The sequence below is a fragment of the Mobula birostris genome, chromosome 18 (genome assembly GCF_030028105.1).
Source record: "Mobula birostris isolate sMobBir1 chromosome 18, sMobBir1.hap1, whole genome shotgun sequence".
In the NCBI taxonomy this organism is placed as follows: Eukaryota; Metazoa; Chordata; class Chondrichthyes; order Myliobatiformes; family Myliobatidae; genus Mobula; species Mobula birostris.
In genome coordinates, this window is record NC_092387.1 from 59,902,651 (window position 1) to 59,924,231 (window position 21,581).

The 21,581-nt window shown below is 38.7% G+C and overlaps 1 protein-coding gene across 6 annotated transcripts in view; it reads right to left on the reverse strand.

The window, feature by feature from the left end:
- Positions 1–21,581, reverse strand: part of scaper (S-phase cyclin A-associated protein in the ER) — a 351,667-nt gene that overhangs the window by 199,639 nt on the left and 130,447 nt on the right. For all 6 annotated transcript variants that reach the window (XM_072282778.1, XM_072282779.1, XM_072282777.1 and 3 more), the window contains one exon: positions 14,168–14,304. In XM_072282778.1, the coding sequence (XP_072138879.1) occupies positions 14,168–14,304 (137 nt within the window). The remainder of the gene's footprint in view (positions 1–14,167; positions 14,305–21,581) is intronic.

Here is a 21,581-nt window from a genome sequence, read left to right on the forward strand (position 1 = left end):
AAACAATCTAATCCACAAGTCAAGCAACATCTGTGGGAGGAATGCATTTTACCAAAATGTCAAATTGATTTGAAACCGTGCATGAGCACTGAATTATTAAAGATTGCCATCACGAATGACATAAAAGGTGGTCATTCTGTGTCCTACAATTGAGAACCTTGCAGGCTTACCCTGCAACTTCCTTATCTGTATGATAATCAGCTTTTCTTTGTGGGGAGCAACATTTCTTCCTATTTCGCAAAAACATAAAAACAGATTTTTAATTGTATTTATGGAAGAAAGAATACAAGACTACACTTGTAGAAATGCAGAATTACCTTGGAAATGTAAAGGAATACCACACATTACACTTTATACTCAGTACTACACATGGAAGCACCATTTCATGCAGGCTTATTTATATAAAGCGCATGCATTTTTGGCTGATATCAAAAGATGATTATGCTGATGGCAGCGTAGCCATCATAAAATCAAGATTTCTCAGCTTTATGAGATGTGAAGTAAATTCACTACATATTAAGTAATGTGATATTATACTAGAGGGGTAACAAGCTATCATGTTTTCCCTCACAGGTTATGCTGTAATCTGAACCCCATGACTGAATCATTACCTTGTAATTTTCTGAAAGGTATCCTCAATGTATCAGTCACACTTTACAGTATTGATTAGGGGAAAAACAGGGGGCGCAAACAGCATGGCAGTGAAAAACGTGATAGTTTGTCACAAAGCTAATGACCAGTGTCAGCTTTAACAGCTCTTTTTAATAAGGTGACAGAGGATCACGGCCTTCTAGTGACCCGGGGAGACCACGACCCTGTCAAACAACAGACACATGGAATCACCAAGTACATCTACTTAATTTCCTTAATACAAAATAAAGACAAATGAGAACCTGAAGTCTGAGCCACAAGTTCATGTTTAAGATTCAAGTGTTTAATTTGAATTTGTTCTTTTAGGATTTATAGAAAAATGTAATCTGGTGTTTGAGGGCACAGAGATCATAACAGAAAAGAGGAACACGTAATATTAAGGCACATTCACAATGACAAATGGCAATCCCTGTCAACAACTTTGCAAAGTGGCAAGATTACTGAAATTTATTCTATTAATAATGTTAATTCTTGGCATCAACACCACAGCAAGATAATTTCTGCAAGATTGCTCCCTCTGTGATTCCCTTGTTCATTCGTCCCTCCCTACTAATCTCCCTCTTGGCTCTTATCCCTAACAGTGAAAAAAGTGCCACACCTGCCCATTCACCTCCTTGCTCACCTCCATTCTGGGCCCCAAACAGTCCTTGCAGCTGAGGCAACATTTCACATACAAATCTGTTGGGTTCGTCTACTGTATCTGGTGCTCCCAATGCGGTCTCCTTTACATTGATGGGAGCAGACATAGATTGGGGGACTGCTCTGTCAAGCACCTTTGCTCCATCTGCAAAAAAGCAGGGCTTCCCAGTGGCCAACCATTTTAGTTCCAATCCCATTCCAACATGTTGGTCCATGGTCTCCTCTTCTGCCACAATGAGGCCATTCTCAAGTTGGAGGAGCAACACCTCAGGCTTGGTATGAGTAGCTTCCAACCTGATGACTTGAACATCGATTTCTCCAACTTCCAGTAATGTTTCCCCTACTCCCCTCCTCTTTTCTTCAAATCCCCACTTTGCCCCCCCCCCCGTTACTTCATCTCTTCTCCTCAACTGCCTATCACCTCCCCCTGGTGCCCCTCCTCCTTCCCTTTCTCCCATGGGCCACTCTCCTCTCAAATTCCTTCTTCTCCAGCCCTTTACCTTTTCCACTATCCCCTCATAGCTTCTTACTTATCCCCTTCCCCCACCCACCTGGCTTCACCCATCTCCTTCCAGCTTGTACTCCTTCCCATCTCCCACATTCTTATTCTGGCCTCTTACCCCTTCCTTTCCATTCCTGATGAGGAGTCTCGGTCCTAAACATCAGCCGTTTATTCATGTCCAAAGATGCTGCCTGACCTGCTGAGTTCTTCCAGCATTTTGTACGTGTTGCTGTGGATTTCCAGCATCTACAGATTCTCTTGTGTTAATAATTTTAATATCCTTTTTGTTATTTGTTGCTTCTAATAAACTGATCTCTGGAGAAAAAGCAAGGTAAATACTGCAAAGGTAGAAGATCACAGATATGCAGGATCCCAAGCGAAGCAAGGGAGGAGTTTACTGGAGCTCTGATACAGATTTTTGCCAGAGAAATAGAAAACAGCACATTTAAAAAGACAAGTATGATATGACTGGTAAAGAAATTATTGGAAAAGACTGAGGAAAAGGACCTATGTTCACATAGAAAGGCACAGACTTTTTGGAGGGAGTCAGCATGACCATGTCTCATAATTCTGAGCTTATGGCAACTAAGACTATTGATGAAGGCAACACAGTAGTTATCATTTACATGGACTTCAAAAAGTTTTTTGATAAAATTCCCACAGTAGCTTACTCCAGAAATTTATGGCACAAAGGATCTGAGCTGCATCAGCAAATTGTATCCAAAATTGCTTGGTGATTGAGACAGAAGGTAGTGATGGATGGGAGCATTTTTTGAGTTGGAGGTCTGTAACAAGTGGTGCACCACATGGACCTGTGCTCCACTTGGATGAAAATGTAGGAGGTCTTGTTAGTAAAGATTGAAGATAAAGATTAGCTTTATTTGTCACATGTACATGAAAACATACAGTGAAATGCGTCATTGGTGTCAATGACCAACACATTTCAAGGATGTGCTGGGGCAGTCCAAATGTATCACCATGCTTCTGATACCAACATAATATGCCCAAAACTTACTAACCCTAACCTGTATGTCTTTCGAATGTGAGAGGAAACCAGAGCACCTGGAGGAAACTAATGCAATCATGGGGAGAATGTACAAACTCCTTACAGACAGTGGCAAGAATTGAACCCTAATTGCTGGTGTTCTAAAACACTTTGTTAACTGCTGCGCTGTCATGCCCCTGTCACCCCCCCACCCCCCACCACCGTAAGTCTACAGATGACAAAACATTGGTGAAACAGATCACCTAATGATTGTCATTGTGCAGCACGGCAGAAGAGTAGCAGATGGAATTTAATCCAGAAAAGTGTGAGGTAATGCATTTGGAAGACAGGCCCTAGTAGGACATAGACAGTAAATGGTAGGGACCTTGGGATGCAACTCCACAGTTCCCTGAAGGTATTCGGTATACAAACCTTTATAGGATGAGACTTTGATTACAAGTTGGGATGACATGATGAAGCTGTATAAAACTTTGGTCAGACCGCACTTTAGCTACTTGTGTGCAGCTCTAGTTGCTACTTTACAAGATTAATCTCATTAACATGTAATTAAGAATAGACAGAGCACAGAAGAGATTCATCAGATGTTGCTTGGAATGGAAGTCAGCAGAGATGAGGCTAACTTTATTCTCACTGGCACACAACACTCTGAGGAGTGAGTTTATGCAGATTTATAAATTTATGAAGGGCACAAAATAAGGTTAATGTTCAGAATATTTTTCCACAGGACAGAGGAGCCTATAACCAGAGGTCAAAGTTTAGGGTGAGAGGAGAGAAATTTAAAATAGATCTGAAAGGTAAGATTTTCAAACAGACAGTGGTGGTTATCTGCAGTGAGGCTGACAGATGAGGTTGATGAGACAGACTGAATGGTTAAAAGGCATTTGGACAAATATTGGGATTGGAAGGGAAATCAGGAATAAGGGCAGAGCAAGCCACTGGGATCAGCATAGACAGGCATCGCAATTTGCACGGTCAAGAGGGCCTGTTTCTGCACTGCACAATTCTATGAAAAGTTGCCTTCTGTTCAAAGCTTTTGAAGAAGTTTCATCCAGAATAGCAACCATAGACTTGTTGCTATTTTTCTCAACTTCAGTGCTGAATACTATTTTCTAAGCAGTTGCCCAACAAGCTTGTTACAGCCATCACTTTTATGCTTGCATCCATTTCTAACACTATTCCAACTATACTGCAGTATTAGACCAGGCCACTCATTTAGTTATCCAGATGCATAACTACAATGTTACCGTACCTTATTTCTCACACATCCACAAAGTTATTACTTCTCCCAACTTGCAAAACACTTTTTTTCCCCAAATCTCCTTTCACCTTTCTTCACTTCTCCTTATACTTGTGGTATAATTTTCAATGACCCAAGAGCTCGTTCCTTTTAGAGCCACATATTCATGGCACAAATTTACATTTTTGTTTGGTTATTATTTGTGAATATCAAGTACCGCACAAGGGTTTGTTAACCTATGTGAGTGCAAATGCAGTCAGTTTAGTATGCTTCTCAAGGTGCAGTGAAACAAATGAGCAATTAATGAATCTTTTTTTAAAGTGTTGGTTGAAGAAAGTGTTGGCAAGGCAAGGGAATGTCAAATAGTGCCATAGGACATTATGTATTCACCAGTAATGGTATATAGTATCTAAATACTTTAACAGCTCCTCTAAATTTAGACTGAAAGTTTAGAACAGTGCTGAGGAACGCTTCCCTGTAGGAGGTCCTGTCAAGATGAAATATTTAGCTGCTCTTTACCAATTCAGGTGAATCATAACATCCTATTTCACTACTGAAGTTCTCTTAGTGTTTTGCCAACATTTCAACGCTACAAAAAAAATGCTCATCCACTTCACTGCTCTGAATTACTTTACTTATACAGTAATTCATTATAGGCAAAATACTTTGAAAAGTTTTCCAAGGATGTGAAGTGTACATTTTATTGGAATTCAAAGTGACTTGGCTAGAAGCCTCATCAAGAGCATGGATCTTCTCATGAATAACTTAATCTTAACCTAAACATTTCACAATCAAAACTCTCAGTTGTCCTTTATACAAGCAATCACTTTTATAAAGGTGAATAGAATGATTTCTTCAGTACCTAGACCCATCTTATATTTGCACTTCAGATCACCAGTTCCAAAAATTTCTTTTTTTAATAAAATACAATCACACTTGTATTCATAATATAAAACCAACTCATTTTTGTCACTTGCTTCACCTTCCTAGCGATTTGTTCTCAGCGACATCATTCAAACCAATTCTGGTTGTGGAGATAGAGCTACATTTTTGTCATCCAAAAAGAGAATTGTATCATCGTGTAAGAGAGGGTTCTATTAAATTGCAGGTTTGTAATAAATTTGGCAAAGTACATTTAGTTTCAGATTCTCTCCCTCTCAACATTTTAATTGGGTAAATAGGCAGGTTAGAGATCTTAGAAACACTCAACATGGTGTTTGCATTACTCAGTCAACATTAATAGGCCAATATTCTTATTTTTCTCTTCACATTAGACATTATAAATCAATAAACATTGGGAAGTGACAGTGCACCCAAACAAGTAAAGTTCCCCCCCCCACCCCTAATCCTACACCCTTATGTTTTCTTTTCCTTTTGTTCTGTTCACTAGCTCAATTGGTGGCTCATCATTTTACATCTGAGAATCAGATATTGCAGGCACAGATGCTGACAGTTTTATAAAGACAGGGGTTAAACTTGGTGCAATTGCTGGGCCATATATTATTCTTCAAACAGCTCTGGCTAAATGGTTTCTGGTTATAAATATTAGCGGTCAGTGAGATCACAAAGCTGTCAAGCAGACATGATAATATTCAATTCATCATGGCCCGTCCCTTCACTTACCCCATCTACAATGCGACAGATTGTCCACTGAGGTGTTTGGCCATCTCATCTAAAGCAGAACAGCACCTGGTACTGATCATAGGCAAGACTGCTCTCTGAAATACTAAATCTCAGACTCCCCTTCATAAAACACACAAACACATTTCGCACCCATATTTTAACAATCCTATGCATTGCTTCGTAAGCAGCTGAAGGGATAGGAATACACTCAGCATTCTAATACTTAGGCAAAGCTTGCCGTGTGCTTGTAATAATGGCCAAACTTAGTTTGCAGGAGTTTTTTTTCAGGAAATTTATTAAGATAGGATTTTCTTACTTCATATATCATATAAGTTAACATCTGATTGCAGTTAAATACTATAGTACAACTACAGGAGCGAGTATCTTGTGCACTCTCTAAACCAGTGTACAGAGTAGTGTAATTAAAAGACTGAAATAATTAACTAACAGGAGGAAACTATGTATCTGACAGTCTTCAGTGCATCCAAAACTACGTCACCATTGCAGACGCAAGTTGAGTCTTCTGGAAAGTCAATCTGCGGAAAGCATTGGGCCTGGATAATGTCCCTCATCATGTCCTTAGATTATGTGTGGATCAGCTGGCGGGGGTATTTGCAGCCATTTTAAACCTCTCCCTGCTTCAGGCTGTGGTTCTCTCCTGCTTTAAGAAGAACACTATCATCCTGTTACCCAAGAAAAACAAGATGAAATGCCTTAATGACTACTTTCCAGTGGCTTTAACATTTTACCATCATGAAATGCTTTGTGAGGTGGGTCGTGACGTGCACCAACTCCAGCTTTCCAGACAATCTTGACTCACTGCAATTCACTGAAACAGGTCTATAGCAGACACCATCTCCATGACTGTATACGCATCTCTAGAGCGTCTGTACAGACTATTGCTTATTGACTTCAGTGTGCCTTCAGTACCATTACCCCAAGCAAACATCACCATAATCTAGAACTTGTACAACAGGATCCTTGATTTTCTGACCAACAGACTACAATTTGTAAGAATAACCATCAATATCTCTGCTACGATTATTCTGAACAGTGGTGCTCCACAAGGTTGTGTCCACAGTCTCCTACTCTACTCCCTGCACACTCATGACTGTATGCCCGGATTCTGCTCTAACTCAGTCTACAAGTTTGCAGATGATACCACTGTAGTGGGCTGTATCTCAAATAACAATGAGTCAGAGTAGAGAGCCTAGTGACATGGTGTCATGACAACAACCTTTCCCTCAATGTCAACAAAACGGAAGAGCCGCTCACTGACTTCAGAAAGGGAGAAGATGCACATGATCCTTCCTTTGTCAATGGTGTTGAGATTGAAACCTTCAAGCTCCGAGGTGTGAACATGTCCACAAGGATGTCATGGCCAAGAAAGTTCACCAACGCCTCTATTTACTCAGGAGGCCGAAGAAATGAGCTTGCCGACTCTTACCAATTTTTGTTGATGCACCATAGAAAGCAATTCTGATTGGATGGCAACTGCTCTGCGTGAACTGCAGAGTTGTTGACACAGCTCAGCTCGACACAGGGGCTAGCTTTCCCTTTACGGACTCTCTCTCTATTTCTCACTGCCTCAGTAAGTGGCCCACACTTTACTTACTAAGTAAGGTGTGGGCATGCTAAATTAGCTCTGGAAGCATGGCGACAATTGCATGCTGCCCTTAGCACATCCTTGCATTGGTTGTTGATGTAAATGATGCACTTTAATCTATGTTTTGATGTGCATGTGATAAATAAAGCTAATCTTTAAAAAATCTCTCCCTTGCATATGCTAAATTTGCACATAGTGGCTGGAGTGAATTTCCAATATGCAAGTGTGCTGTTGCCAGAAGCAACCAAGGACAGATTTCTTTCCAAATCCATTTTAAAACAGAAGTACACAATGAACTTGATAACTATCTGTTTAAAAGGATGAAGAAAATGCCTTACAGCCACAATCAAAGCACTCAAGCAACATTTATTTTGATGCAGCCTAAAGGGAGCATTTGGAAATAAAAACAAATGGAAGGGAAAACATGCAATTCATAAAATTCACACAAGGAGTTTGCAAGCAGCTCCTCATCAGGCAATCAGACTGTGCCAGCTGAAAGCAATGCATCACAGGCTTTTCTTCTCCAAACAGCTGATGTATTCAAAGTATTTCTTCACAGTGAATGCATTTCATTCACTCAATCATTTACAAAAGGTGCCAGTTAATGAAAGGACCCAAGTTCAGCTGTAAAGACAAACCTAATCTCATAAGAAAAATCTATGGTGTGCTTTTTTTCATTTTCTGGGCAATGAGATAGTTTCTACAGGACTGAAGGTCAAGGCACGACCCTCTAAATCTTCCATTGGTCTCCCGGTTTTAGGAGCATTGGGTCAAAGTGACCTACATTTTTCATAAACTAATGTAAACACCAAAAAGCACATAAAGCAACCTATCACTGAGCCACATCTGATCTCTGGCTGCCACTCTGTGCTAATTTTAGCTGTGGTATTCATTTTAATAGCAACAATCATTCAGATATTGCAAGTTATTTTATAAGTTTATTTTATGTGATCTTTTTATTATATACCAATATAAAATCACTCCACAATACATTTTATTAAAAGAAAGTATCACTCAGCGAATAAACAGATTAAATTAGGAAGATGATGTAACTTTATGAATGGAAAATATGACACAGCATTGATAGGGAATCATTGGAATATTTTTTTTTGAGTATTAAGAGAATCAAAGGACAACAGGATTGTGCAGGACAGAGGCACTGAGGTAAAACATCAATCATAATTCTTTGAATGGGGAGCAGGCACAGGGGCCAAATAGCTACTGTCATTTCAATATAACACACACAAAATGCAGGAGGAGCTCAGCAGGTCAGGCAGCATCTATGGAAAAAGAGTAAACGGTTGAAGTTCAGGCTGAGATGGCCCAAATGTTGATTGTTTACTCTTTTTCCATAGATGCCACCTGGCCTACTGAGTTCCTGCAGCATTTTTGTGTGTTGTTTGGATTTCCAGCATTTACAGATTTTCTCATGTTTGTCATTTCAATATATGCTTTTACAACAATGCTTGGTTAAAATGAGACAACAAAATCTGGATAAGCAACAAATTAAAGGAATGCTTTGGACTAAATACAGAGGTATTTGCTACATGAAGTATATTCAGCAAATTTCTCCTGAAATCAATAACCAATGTTAATATGCATTTTAAGGGAGCAGATAAAGTACTAATATTTTACCCATATATCCAGTCTTAAAGAGTGAGCTTAGATATAGTCACGATCAGAAGTCATTTGAACACAGTCAAGCCCAATTTTATTTTCACCTGACATCAGGAACTCAAATACCCTAGAAAGGGTCACCAAATGAAACATAATACAAAAAACTGATGGCAATGTTGTATGGAGTATTTAGACTCTTCCTTCTACAGTTGAGATACCCAGAGGTACACGTCCCTTGAGCAGGATCAACCGACAGACCAAGATTTCAGTTTCTCGTCTACACGCATCAGAATAAGCAGCGGTTACTGGAGTAATAAACTTTTTAGGGAAAATGTTTATGTAAAATATCAAGCCTCCTTAGCAGAAAACTTCTTGTTTGGTTTTGAGGAGCTTGGAAGTACCATTTCAATTTTGAGTTTCAGATCAAAGTCCCAGTCACTTTGTTGTTCTTTTTCTCTTTTTGATCAACAAGCTTTCAAAGCTGCCTAATGCTCAGTAAATTAAAATATGCTATATATACCATTGCAAGCAAATCCCATTTAATGCACAGGATAGAAACTCTTCAGATATACAGCATAGTAACAGGCCCTTCAGGCCCAATGAACCCACACTGCCCAATGTGACTATTTAATATATTAATCCACATGTTATTGTAACAAGGAAGGAAACCACAGTTGCTGGCACTATAATAGCATTACGCTAACCTCTTGCATCCATTATGCTAAGAAAATCCTGCAGTGGATTGCAAAGAGGTATACAATGTTCTCAAATATTGCTCTCATTAGGGCTATTATGGAATTAAAGATAAGCAAATTAAAAGGACAGAGATACTTCTGGACTATAAAACTGATTTTTAAAAATTTGACCATTCAGGGAATTAGGATGGCCCTGGCATCTGATATTTATTGTCTATTCCAGAACTGAGGTGACAGTGAAAAGGCAACCATGTTGTTAGAAAGGAAGTTATAGGCCAGTTAGGCTAACCTCAGTGGTTGGGCAAGTGTTGGAGTCTATTATTAAGGATGAGATTTTGAGGTATTTGGAGACCAATGATAAAATAAGTCAAAGTCAGCATGACTTATTCTGTAAAGGGAAACATTGCCTGACAAATCTGTTAAAGTTCTTCAAGGAAGTAACAAGCAGGGTGGACAAAGGAGAGGCAATGGATGTTATTTACTTGGATTTTCAGAAGGCATTTGATAAGGTACTTAACAAGATAAAATCTTAAGGTGTTGCAGGAAAGATACTGGCATGAATAGAGGAATGGCTGAAAGCCAGGAGGCAGTGAGTGGGAATAAAGGGGGCCTTTTCTGGTTGGCTGCCAGTGACCAGTGGTGTTCCTCAGGGGTCAGTATTAGGACTGCTACTTTTCACATTGTTTGTCAATGATTTGGATAATGGAATTGATGGCTTTGTGACAAAGTTGGCGGATGATACAAAGATAAGTGGAGGGATAGGTAGTGCTGAGGAAGCAATGTGATTGCAGCAGGATTTAGATAAATTGGAAGAATGGGCAAAAAAGTGGCAGATGGAATACAGTGTTGGGAAATGTACAATAATGCATTTTGGTAAAAGTAACAATAGTGCAAACTATTATCTAAATGGGAAGAAGGTTCAAACATCAGAGGTGCAGAGGGACCTAGGAGTCCTCGCGCAAGACTCCCAGAGGAGTTACAGGTTGAGTCTGTGGTAAAGGAGGTAAATGCAATGTTGGCATTTATTTCAAGGGGAATAGATTATAAAAGCAAGGAAATAACTCTAAGCAACACACACAGAACGCTGGAGGAACGCAGCAGGCCAGGCAGCATCTATGGAAAAGAGTACAGTTGAAGTTTCGGGCCGAGACCCTTCCAGCATCTGCAGACTTTCTCTTGTTGTGGTAAGATAACGCTGAGGTGTTATAAGACACTAGACAGGCTGCACTTGAGTACTGTCAACAGCTTTGGGTTCCATATCTCAGGAAGGATGTGTTGTCATTGGAGAGAGAGCAGAGGAGGTTCAGAAGGATAATTTCAGGAATGAAGGAGTTAATGTCTGAGGAGCACTTGGCAGCTTTGGACCTGTACTCACTGGAATTTAAGAGAATGCAGGAGGATTCACATTGAAACCTACCGACTGTTGAAAGGACTAGACAAGGAAGATGTGGAGAGGGCGTTTCCTATGGTGGCTGTATCCAGAACTAGTGAGCACAGCCTCAAAATTGAGGGGCAACCTTTTAGAGTGGAGCTAAAGAGGGTTTTTTTTTTAGCCAGAGTGGTGAATCTGTGGAATGCTCTACAACAGGCTGCGGTGGAGGCCAAGTCTGTGGGTATATTTAAGGCAGAAGTTGATAGCTTCTTGAATGGCCATGGCATCAAAGGACATGGCAAGAAGGCAGGTGTATGGGTCGAGTAGGATCTGGGATCAGCCATGGTGGAATGGCAGAGCAGACTCGATGAGCTAAATGGCTTAATTTTGCTCTTATGTCTTATGGACCAACCCACTGGCCAAACCAGAAATGGATTGCAAATTCCCTTTCCTGATGATAATACTAAACTTAATGGAATTTTAATGTACATTTCTGCATCTAATTTTAAGTCAGTGGGCTACACAGCAAGGCTAAGGCTTGATCTGCAAAATAATAAGTGAACTCTGAAAATTTCACAATAAAGATCTTTCTTGCATTTGGTGCTTAAAATTGACCTTCAATAAACTATTCAAAGTTCAGTCAAGAATGTAGATAATCCAGCAGACATCTGCAGACATAAAAAAAGACTTAAAAGCAATTAATCCGATTTTGTTTGTGCATGCTGAAATTAGAATGTTTGCAAGGACATCACGACAAATCTCTAACTTTCTATGATCATTGTCCTGGATCTGTTATGTTTGCCTGAACAGAAGATGGAGGTACAAACTAATCCAAAGGATGCTATCTTTAAAAGTGCACTGCTTGCTCAATCATGCGTTGACATTTTAGCCTTGATCCATGCTCAACCCTATACTCACAACTTTCAGATACAGACGCAACAATTTTACAAAACCCTGAATAAAATCTGATCATATACTTGAAAATTTAACTTCGATCTCTGTAAATGCCTGCAAGGAATTGGTGAGGAGTGGAACTTCCCATTTTAGACTCTTAGATCAAGCTTCAAGTATTCCCAGGTTTGGGTAAGCACTCATAGATGCAAATAAAACTCCCACTTCATCACCCCAACAAGAACTTCCAAACACAGAAAAGGGACTTTGTACTGCAACCTATATTTGCAGACTTGCATCCTGTCGTCTCTGAATTTGCTGATGTGGTGCTAGTCTATCCCAGGCAAAGCCCTCCCACAAATGAGCACATTTCCAAAGGGGCATTGCTGCAAGAAAGCAGCATTCATCATCAAGAATTCCCCACTAGGAGGTACAGGAGACTTAAGTCACATACCAACAGGTTCAGAAGCAGTTATTACCCCTCAACCAGCAGGCTCCTGAACCGGCGTGGATAACTTCACTCACCTCAACTCTGAACTGATTCCACAACCTACAGACTCACTTTCAAAGACTCAACAACTCAGTATTTTTTTATTTGCACAATTTGACTTCTTTTGCACATCGGTCATTTGTCAATCTCTGTTTATGTATAGGTTTCATAAATTTTATTGAATTTCTTTATTTTTCTGTAAATACCCACAAGAAAATGAATCTCAAGGTAGTTCATGGTGACATATACGCACCCTGACAATAAATTTGTTTCAACTTTAACTTGACTTTTGGACTCCTAGATTGAGCTTCAAGTCTTCCCAGGACTGGGTAAGCACATCTGGAGATGCAAATAAAACTCACACTTTTTCAGTCCAGCAAGAACTTTCAAACACAAACAAGGACTTTGTATTGCAACCTATATTTCCAGAACAGCATTTTATGGCCTCTGAATTTGCCAATGAGATGCTAATATCTTTGTCACTGGCTTTGAAATATTAGTTACAACTTTTTTTTAGATCCAGTGCCACCACAACTGTGAAGTAAACTGAGATCAATTTATATCATTTAGAGTATAAAATAATCCTAATTCACAACTTAGATTTTTTTTGCTGCTTATTTTTACCACTCGTTGCACTGTAACAACATTCATTGCCAAATTATTGTTTTGCTTGAAATTAATTTTTTTTTTACAAATTACTGCAAAGGTAGCTGACTAACTCAATTTTATATCCATTAATGTCAAAGAAGAGTATTCCAAAGTCTCCTATGTATTTACAAAGATCTGGAATGACAGCAAAGTAAGGGAGAAAATAAATCAATGTTTCAACAATGCCCTTCATCTCCTACCTACTGGATCAATTATGAAGGAAGCAGATGCCTGTGGTTGGGAGGAGGCCAGCTGCCTACATATTCTATCAACTGAGGTGAACTTGACAGAGACAAGAAAACAAAACTAAAAAAGAATGCCAAAATACAATACAAATCAAAACATCTTAATTTCACATATCAAACAGGAGTGAAGCTCAGAAAGCCAAGCTTTATTCGCCAATGCTTAAACACAAGGGACTTATAGCAATATAGAACTCTGAATGAATCTGCACAAAAAGAGACTGTCAGGATTTAAGTATAGTGCATGTCACTATTCACTCTGAAATCCAATTACTGCTTCATGCTGAGGATCTGTTTCTATCAGTCCAGGGTAACATAATACAAAGTCATTTGCTTCTGTAATGTCTCAAACCAAAATAACCTCAACAGGTGACAGTCTATCTATAAGGCAAGCAGGATGGCAACAACTAATCATAAGACAACATTCTGTGCACACTCTGATTCACAAATATCACTTTCCTAGCTTATGACAAACTACAGGGCTGACAACTCACTTTACATTGCAGGGCATTCCTAACTTTTTACGTTGTTGTGACAGGCAAGAAAATTAATTAAACTTCAGACCTGGGATGTGACACTTCTGCATAGTGCCTTCTATTTGTTGATTACTATTGATTTTCTTTGATACTTCATTTAAAAATCAATAGCTAGAAAGAAAAATAGGCATGGTTTACACATATTTAAACATACAAAGGCACCCTGGAAGAAGCTGTAGTTTCAGCCAGGCGCTGGCAGCCAATTACGAGAAAAGCTCTTAACAGGTGAAAGCAAGGGCTCTAGATCGATTTTCAGTTTTCTTTTCCAATCACAGAAAGTGGCTATAAATTAGGCTAATCAGTATATTTTTTAAGATAACCCAGGAAACAAATAACTTCAGACTTTTTGAAAGAAGAAGAGCCAATTTGTTTTTTCTCTAGAAGAAAGATAACAGTATCATATTGACATTACCTCGAGTTCATGCGAGCTCGAAGTTTCTTCGCCTTCTTTCTGATTTTTTGCTTCTCTTCGGCATCCTTCGATACCTCTGGATGCACATAGGTCTCAGTTACAACATCTGTAATGTACTTCTTGCAGGATAGATGTTCCTGATGGAAAGAGATGTAAATACATTAATTGCCAAGAAAAAAACTTCCCTCTTTTCTGCAATTCAAAATTCCATCATGTGCAGCACATCTGGACAGTTAGTATGACTCTAGTCACTTATTAAAGGCCTCTGAAAGCAACATGATGGCCCAATATGTGAAGGCATCTGGTGGAACTGATCCATAGTTTTTTTTTAAATAAAAGAGGTACTAGGTAAAAGTTTTCATGTATGCAGAATTTGCTGGTCTTAATTACAATCAGTGGTTAAAACGGTTTTTAATACCTCAAAAAGAGCTCCACCATATTGTCACTAAGCAATCATCACTCTGCAAGAAAGCTAGATGTAACAAAGGTGGGGGATCAGATGATGTACAATAGGCTGTGCCAAACCAATGGAGCTATGTCACAACAGCAATCAGTATCTTTTGAAATTTAAAATATTTTCTAAATACCGACATGAGATACCTTCAGAAATTGTATGTAAAAAAAATTATATATAGCACCAATTAATTCTGTTTAGAATTTTCATTCAGGAGTTAAATCAGTCCTGTTTAAGTATGTTACTATTCAACTTCCAATCATTAATAGCAGCAAAGAGACCACTTAATAATAGCAAATACATTTGCACATGTAAAATACAGAAAACTGGCATAAACACAAGACATTCTGCATATGCTGGAAATTCAGATCAACACACAAAGTGCTTGAGGAACTGGAGAAAATGGAAAAGGAGAACTGGAAAAAGAGAAAAATGGAGGAGAAATTAAATTTCATTCTCCATTCTGGCTCCCTCTTACCCCTTTCCTTTGTCCTCACTGCCTATCAACTGCCTATCAACTGCCTCCACCACCCCCTCCCACATTCTGTCTTCTTTCTTCCTTTCCTATCTTGATGAAGGGGTTGGGCTCAACATGTTGACTAATTATTCCCCTCCATAGATGCTGCTTGACCTGCCGAAAGGTAAGAAAAACATTTCAAATTCATGCAAGCTCCACGAACTCAGTAAATTATTACAGGTTGAAACTGAAACTATCTTGGGCACTGCTATGTCACATGATAATTTTTAATCAACAGAGCTTGAATGCCATGTTGTCTGCTTTTGCCTCAGGACTTCAGAGTTACAAGTCATATTCTGAGTATAAGCTCCCTAGTTGCTCAGCACTTTATGAAACATTACTGTGCTATTTAAGCTTTCTTTAAGAAATTCAAGGTTTTAATATGGTCATATACAAGCCTCAGACAGGGTTAGGAAGACTAGATTAGTGCAACATAACCAGATGACATCAACGACAATACGGTTTTTCTCCCAAATGAGCTCAATGCCTTTTAAGCTCGCACTGACTGACAAAACCTTCACAAACTCCCATATGCCCTGAAGACCCTGTAATTTCAGTCTCAGGGAATGTGAGAGCATTCTTCAGGATGGTGAACCACGGAAAGCATCCGGCCATGAATGGATACCTGGTCAAGTACTGAAGACCTGTGCTAATCAACTGGCTGGAGTGTTTATTGACATCTTTAACAACTTGTTCTGACAGTCTGAGGAACCCACCTGCTTCAAGTAGGCTTTTATCATACTGGTGGCCAAGAAGGACATGGTAACCTGCCTCAATGAATATCGTCCAGCAGCATTTGCATTCACTATGATGAAGTGCTTTGAGATGTTGGTCATGAAGCATATCAACTTCTACCTGAGAAGTGACTTGGATCTGCTTCGATATGCCTACCCTCACAACAGGTTAACAGCAAATGCCATTTCATTGGCTCCCCACTCAGTTTGGAACATCTGGACAGTGAAGATGCATACATCCGAATGCTCAGCATTCAACACCACCATCCCCTCAAAACTAATCAATAAACTCCAAGACCTAGGACTCAATACTTCCTTGTGTGACTGTATCCTCAATTTCCTCACTTACACACCCCAGTAATTATGGATTGGAAACAATATCTCCACAATCACCAGCAACACAGGTGCGCCACAAAGCTGTACGATTATCCACCTGGTCTACTTGCATTATACTTATAACTGTGAGGCTAAGTACAGCTCCAGAAGCATATTTATGCTTGCTGACAACCACTGTTGTTGGCTGAATCAAAGATGGTTATGAATCAAAGAGGAGAGAGATTGAAAATCTGATTGAATGAGGCTGTTATGGCACCACTCAATGTCAACAAAGCCAAAGAAATTATTATTGATTTCAGGAGGAAGAAATTGGGGGTCAATGAGCCAGTGCTCATTAGGGAATCAAAGGTGAACAGGCTAAGCATATAATTTTCAATTCCTGGGTGTTATCATATGAAGAAAGACTGGATGAACTGGGCTTGTACTCGTTGGAATTTAGAAGATTGAGGGAGGAATCTGATTGAAACGTATAAAATCCTAAAGGGATTGGACAGGCTAGATGCAGGAAGATTGTTCCCGATGTTGGGGAAGTCCAGAACAAGGGGTCACAGTTTGAGGATAAAGGGGAAGCCTTTTAGGACCGAGATTAGGAAAAACTTCTTCACTCAGAGAGTGGTGAATCTGTGGAATTCTCTGCCACAGGAAGCAGTTGAAGCCAGTACATTGGCTATATTTAAGAGGGAGTTAGATATGGCCCTTGTGGCTACGGGGATCAGGGGGTATGGAGGGAAGGCTGGGGCGGGGGTCTGAGTTGGATGATCAGCCATGATCATAATAAATGGCGGTGCAGGCTCGAAGGGCCGAATGGCCTACTCCTGCACCTATTTTCTATGTTTCTATGTTTCTATATATCAAAGGTTCGGTCATGGGACCAGCACATAAATGTTATTTCAAAGAAAGCACAGCAGCGCTTCTACTTTCTTAGAAGTTTGCACAGATTTGGCATATCATCTGAAACTTCGTCTAACTTCTATAGATGCACAGTGGAGAGTATCCTGACTATTGCATTATGGTTTGGTATGGAACAGAAAAACCTGCAAAAAGTGATGGATACAGCCCAGTTCATACTGGAAAAGCTCCCCCACCATTGTGCATATCTACAAAGAGCGCTGTCACAAAAAGCAGCATCCAACATCAAGGGCCCCACCATCCAGGCCATGCTCTCTTCTTCCTGCTTCTTTCCTTCTTCGGTTGTCCATCGAAATCCGATGCCGACGTTCACTCCTTTAACGGTGAGATCTTTGATGACTATACAGTCCTATCCTGGACCCACAAGCTCTATTGCAGGTGAGACGTGTGGTAGTGGTGGCAACCATGGCTGCATTTCTCCTGGCATTTCTCTTCTCCTGTCTTCTGGTTGTTCTTTCCATCTCCAGAATATGAACCCCGTCCCTACACATGCTGCTACCAGCAGGAAGAAGGTACAGGAGCCAAGAGATCCCACCCCACCAGGTTCAGGAACAGTTATTACTCTTCAACCATTAGGCTCCTGAACCAGTGTGGACATCTTCACTCAACACAACACTGAAATGACCATCAAACTCCACCTATGGATTCACTTTCAAGGACTCCACAACTTATTCTTGGTATTATTTATTAATGTATGTATTATTACTTGTTCCCTTTTGTAATTGCATAGTTTTTTGTGTATAGTTTTTCATTGATTCTATTGTACTTCTTTGTTCAACAGTGATTTCCTGCAAGAAAATGAATCTCAGGATAGTATTTGGTAACATATGTACTTTGATAATATATTTACTTTGTTCAATGTTTTACCTCATTGGTGAGGATGGTTTAGAACAAGGGGTTTTGCAGTGTCAGGATATATCACATTTAGGACTAAGATGAGACATTCAGAGGATGATAGACTGCATAATTCTCTATCACAAAATATAGTGGAAGCCAAATCACTGAATATACTTTGGAAGGTTGATAAATGTTTTAACTCAAAAGGTGCAAAGAGGTAAGAGGACAGATTGAGCAATCATTTTACTGAAAAGCAAAGCTGGCTTGAAGACCTGAAAGGTCTATTCCTGCTCCAAATGCCTCTGTTACTTGAACATCAACAGTAACTATTTAAAAGTTATAACATCCATTTTAAAAAAAAAAGAAAATTTAGGCAAAAAATATTGATATTAATGCACTATAGTTGAATGCCCATGATCTCATTTGCCCGCTCCCTCAATTTTCCAGCACTAACACTGTCAAAATCATTATCTAAAGTACCAGGATATTAAATTGAATCAAATCTAACTAAAAATCATATCGTAATTCAAATTTACAAAAGCATCTCATGCTGAAACAACTGCAACTCTTCTGCTTAAAATTTCTGCCAACCTTGGTGGCCTAGCTCTTTGGCTGAAATTGGCAAGTTTGCACTTGGGAGTTATTCAAGTAATATTTATACCTCAACCAACAGCTTTAAAATGCATTATCTGGTTATTATCCATTGTTGCTTGAGGGATCTCATTTTGAACAACATGCTTCACATACCATAACAGCATTGCATTTCCAAATTTCTTCTCTGACTTTAGAGAATGCTGAAATCATGAAAAATACAAAATTATTGCACGTTCCATGTGCACATACTCTCAATTCTTCTTATCACTTTCATATTTTCAACTACATCCTGCAGACCAACAGGAAGTTATTGATTGGATCAAACATGTATGATTGCAATGTGCTGGCAATTGTTGAAAGCAGTTTGAAGCTGAAGAAGAAGTGTGGAGAGAGGAAAAAGGTACTGGCACCTTACAAAAATCAAGGTACACATTTGTGAGTATGAATTATAGACGGAGTGACTACATATAATAACATTTTCAAAATCCATTATAATACAGGGATGAGATGGTAACAGTATAGAAAATCAAGGAAGTAGTTTTATCAAAGAATCTATTATTATTATGATCATTATGAGAGCAAGAATATTAGTATACAAATACATTTAGAAAAATTACATATTGTGTGATAAAAATGTTACCATGCAATCCTAAGAATAATCTTGTTGATTTGGCCATTAGTGTCAATTTATTCCTTTTTTGGTATAGATTGACCATTTTATTTTGAAGAAATACAAAAAGCCAGGTTTGCCATAATCTAGGATTTTATTTTTTTAAATTTTATTTTATCTAGAGATACAGTATGGGACAGGCTCTTCCCACCCAAACAGCTGCAATGCCTAGCAACCAATCTATTTAACCCTAGCCTAATTACAAGACACTTTACAATGACCAATTAACCTACTAACCAGTATGTCTTTGGACTGTGGGAGGAAACCGGAGCACCCGGAGGCCTCATCATGGCAGTAGAGGAGGCCATGGACTGACATGTTGGAATGCGAATGGGAAGTAGAATTTCAAGATTCGGGGTGTAGATAGGGACATATTACAATGCTCAGCATCAAGTAAGCACTAATTGTCAAGACTTATTAGGACAGTAATTAAAGATAGAACAACCATACTCCAGCCAATTTTTTATTGTATAATGTAATACCCAATTGGGAGCAAGGGACCAAAGTCAATATCAAACAATTCAACATTAATAATGCCCTAAAGATTACCAAAATGATAGCTGGTAAAGAGATAATATTAGATGCACACACTGGTATAACCATTGTCTCCAACAACTTATTCACCATTTCTTGATAATCTTAGACTGATGACGATACAGCTGCTAATCCAACATGACTACTAATTATTAATCGGAGAATTATTACAAATCATAGCAAAATTTTTTAAGACTTATAATTTCATGTGGGTGACAAAAAGTTAAATGCTTTCTTTTAAAGTAAGTTACATCCTGAAGCTTTCACTTCTTTTCATAGAATCAACTTGGTTTTGGTTTTGTTCAATATTCTGCTGGCTATGGATATACATTCTGAGACAATTTCAACTTAACTGTTAACAAAGATCCACCACAAGTTCAGTAGCCCAACCTAAATAAACATCACCGCTAAACAATCATCCTAAATGGTGACCCACTTAGAGAATCACTTCTGCACTGTGATACTATTCTTCCTTTCAAATTACTTTCCTCCCCACAGCATTTAAACTAATTTGGTGAATCTCTCAGTTATGTTTGATCCATAAACAATGACGCACTTGTATCTGATTTCTTTTCATCACTGGGTGGATTGTTCTTGCTCTATTCAGCATATTTCCACATTATGTAGTTGTGAAAGGGATCCAAATATGCTTGTTTTCTTTCTAAGAACTAAAATTTTTGTCTATTCCATGTGCATATGAATTCATTCATGCATTTACTAGTTATGTATAGTATCTCGGTGTGTAAATGTCAAGACGTAAATGCAAGCCATAATACAAACATTTGTCATTTTACTGGAACCCAGAGGGGCAGGTACAATTGTCGCGACTGCTGATTTTGCAAGAATATTCCGCAAAGTAACAAAATTACATTGCATAAATTCACTGTGTTTTAATAGTTTCTCTTACCCTCACGCAAAAGGTCACAATTTTTTACAGACTCAAAATAATTAGAACACTGAAATTTGCCAAATAAATTGGCAGACATTAAATGGAGAGGCAATATTTTTTGTTCAACTAGCAGGGCTTGACTTACTGCATTTACGAGTTTTGTTTGATAGGATATCACAAAGTGTAGAATGGATTCTGAAGAAAGCCTGTAGCGGAATGATTTAATGCAGATTTGATGGAGGAAACCAGTCAAAGTAAAAGAATTGCACTGATACATTATTTTAAAATACGTTTGTCTTATTGCCAACCCTTAGCATTGAGAAAATAAACCTGCAGAAAAAATTGCATTATGATATAAGCATTGAAAACTGCACAACTAATTCATGTTGAAGCGTATCCAACCATAGCTGCAACTTACAATGCTTTTAATTTATGATTTCATAATTTTCCCTCCGACTTCCTCTTTTTAAAAAATTTATGATTAGACATGGCTACAACTTTTCCTTCAATATGGTGTGTGTATATATATATATATATATATATATATATATATATATATATATATATATATCAGCCACGTATGAACCCTTTTATGCGATAGCCACAATAGCAATGGATAATGATAGCGAATGGGGAAAAACAGTGTTTGACCTCTCCAAAGTATCCTTACACTAAGATGTGCCTGCAGTTTCTTGCCACTACTTTAGTGATGCACCCCACCTCAAAGTTAGGACTACTCTGGCTCATTTTCATATCAGAAACAACATTAATCTTCAAAGCCATTGGGAAAAACTTAAATATTTCAATAAACCCTTTTGCTAACCTGCAAGGAAACCATCATTGTTCATGTACAGTATAAATGTTCCATGAAAGAGTTACAGATATTTCAGACTTATGAAATAAATGCTTGGTCTAGTTTCAATGGACCACTATGCTCAAG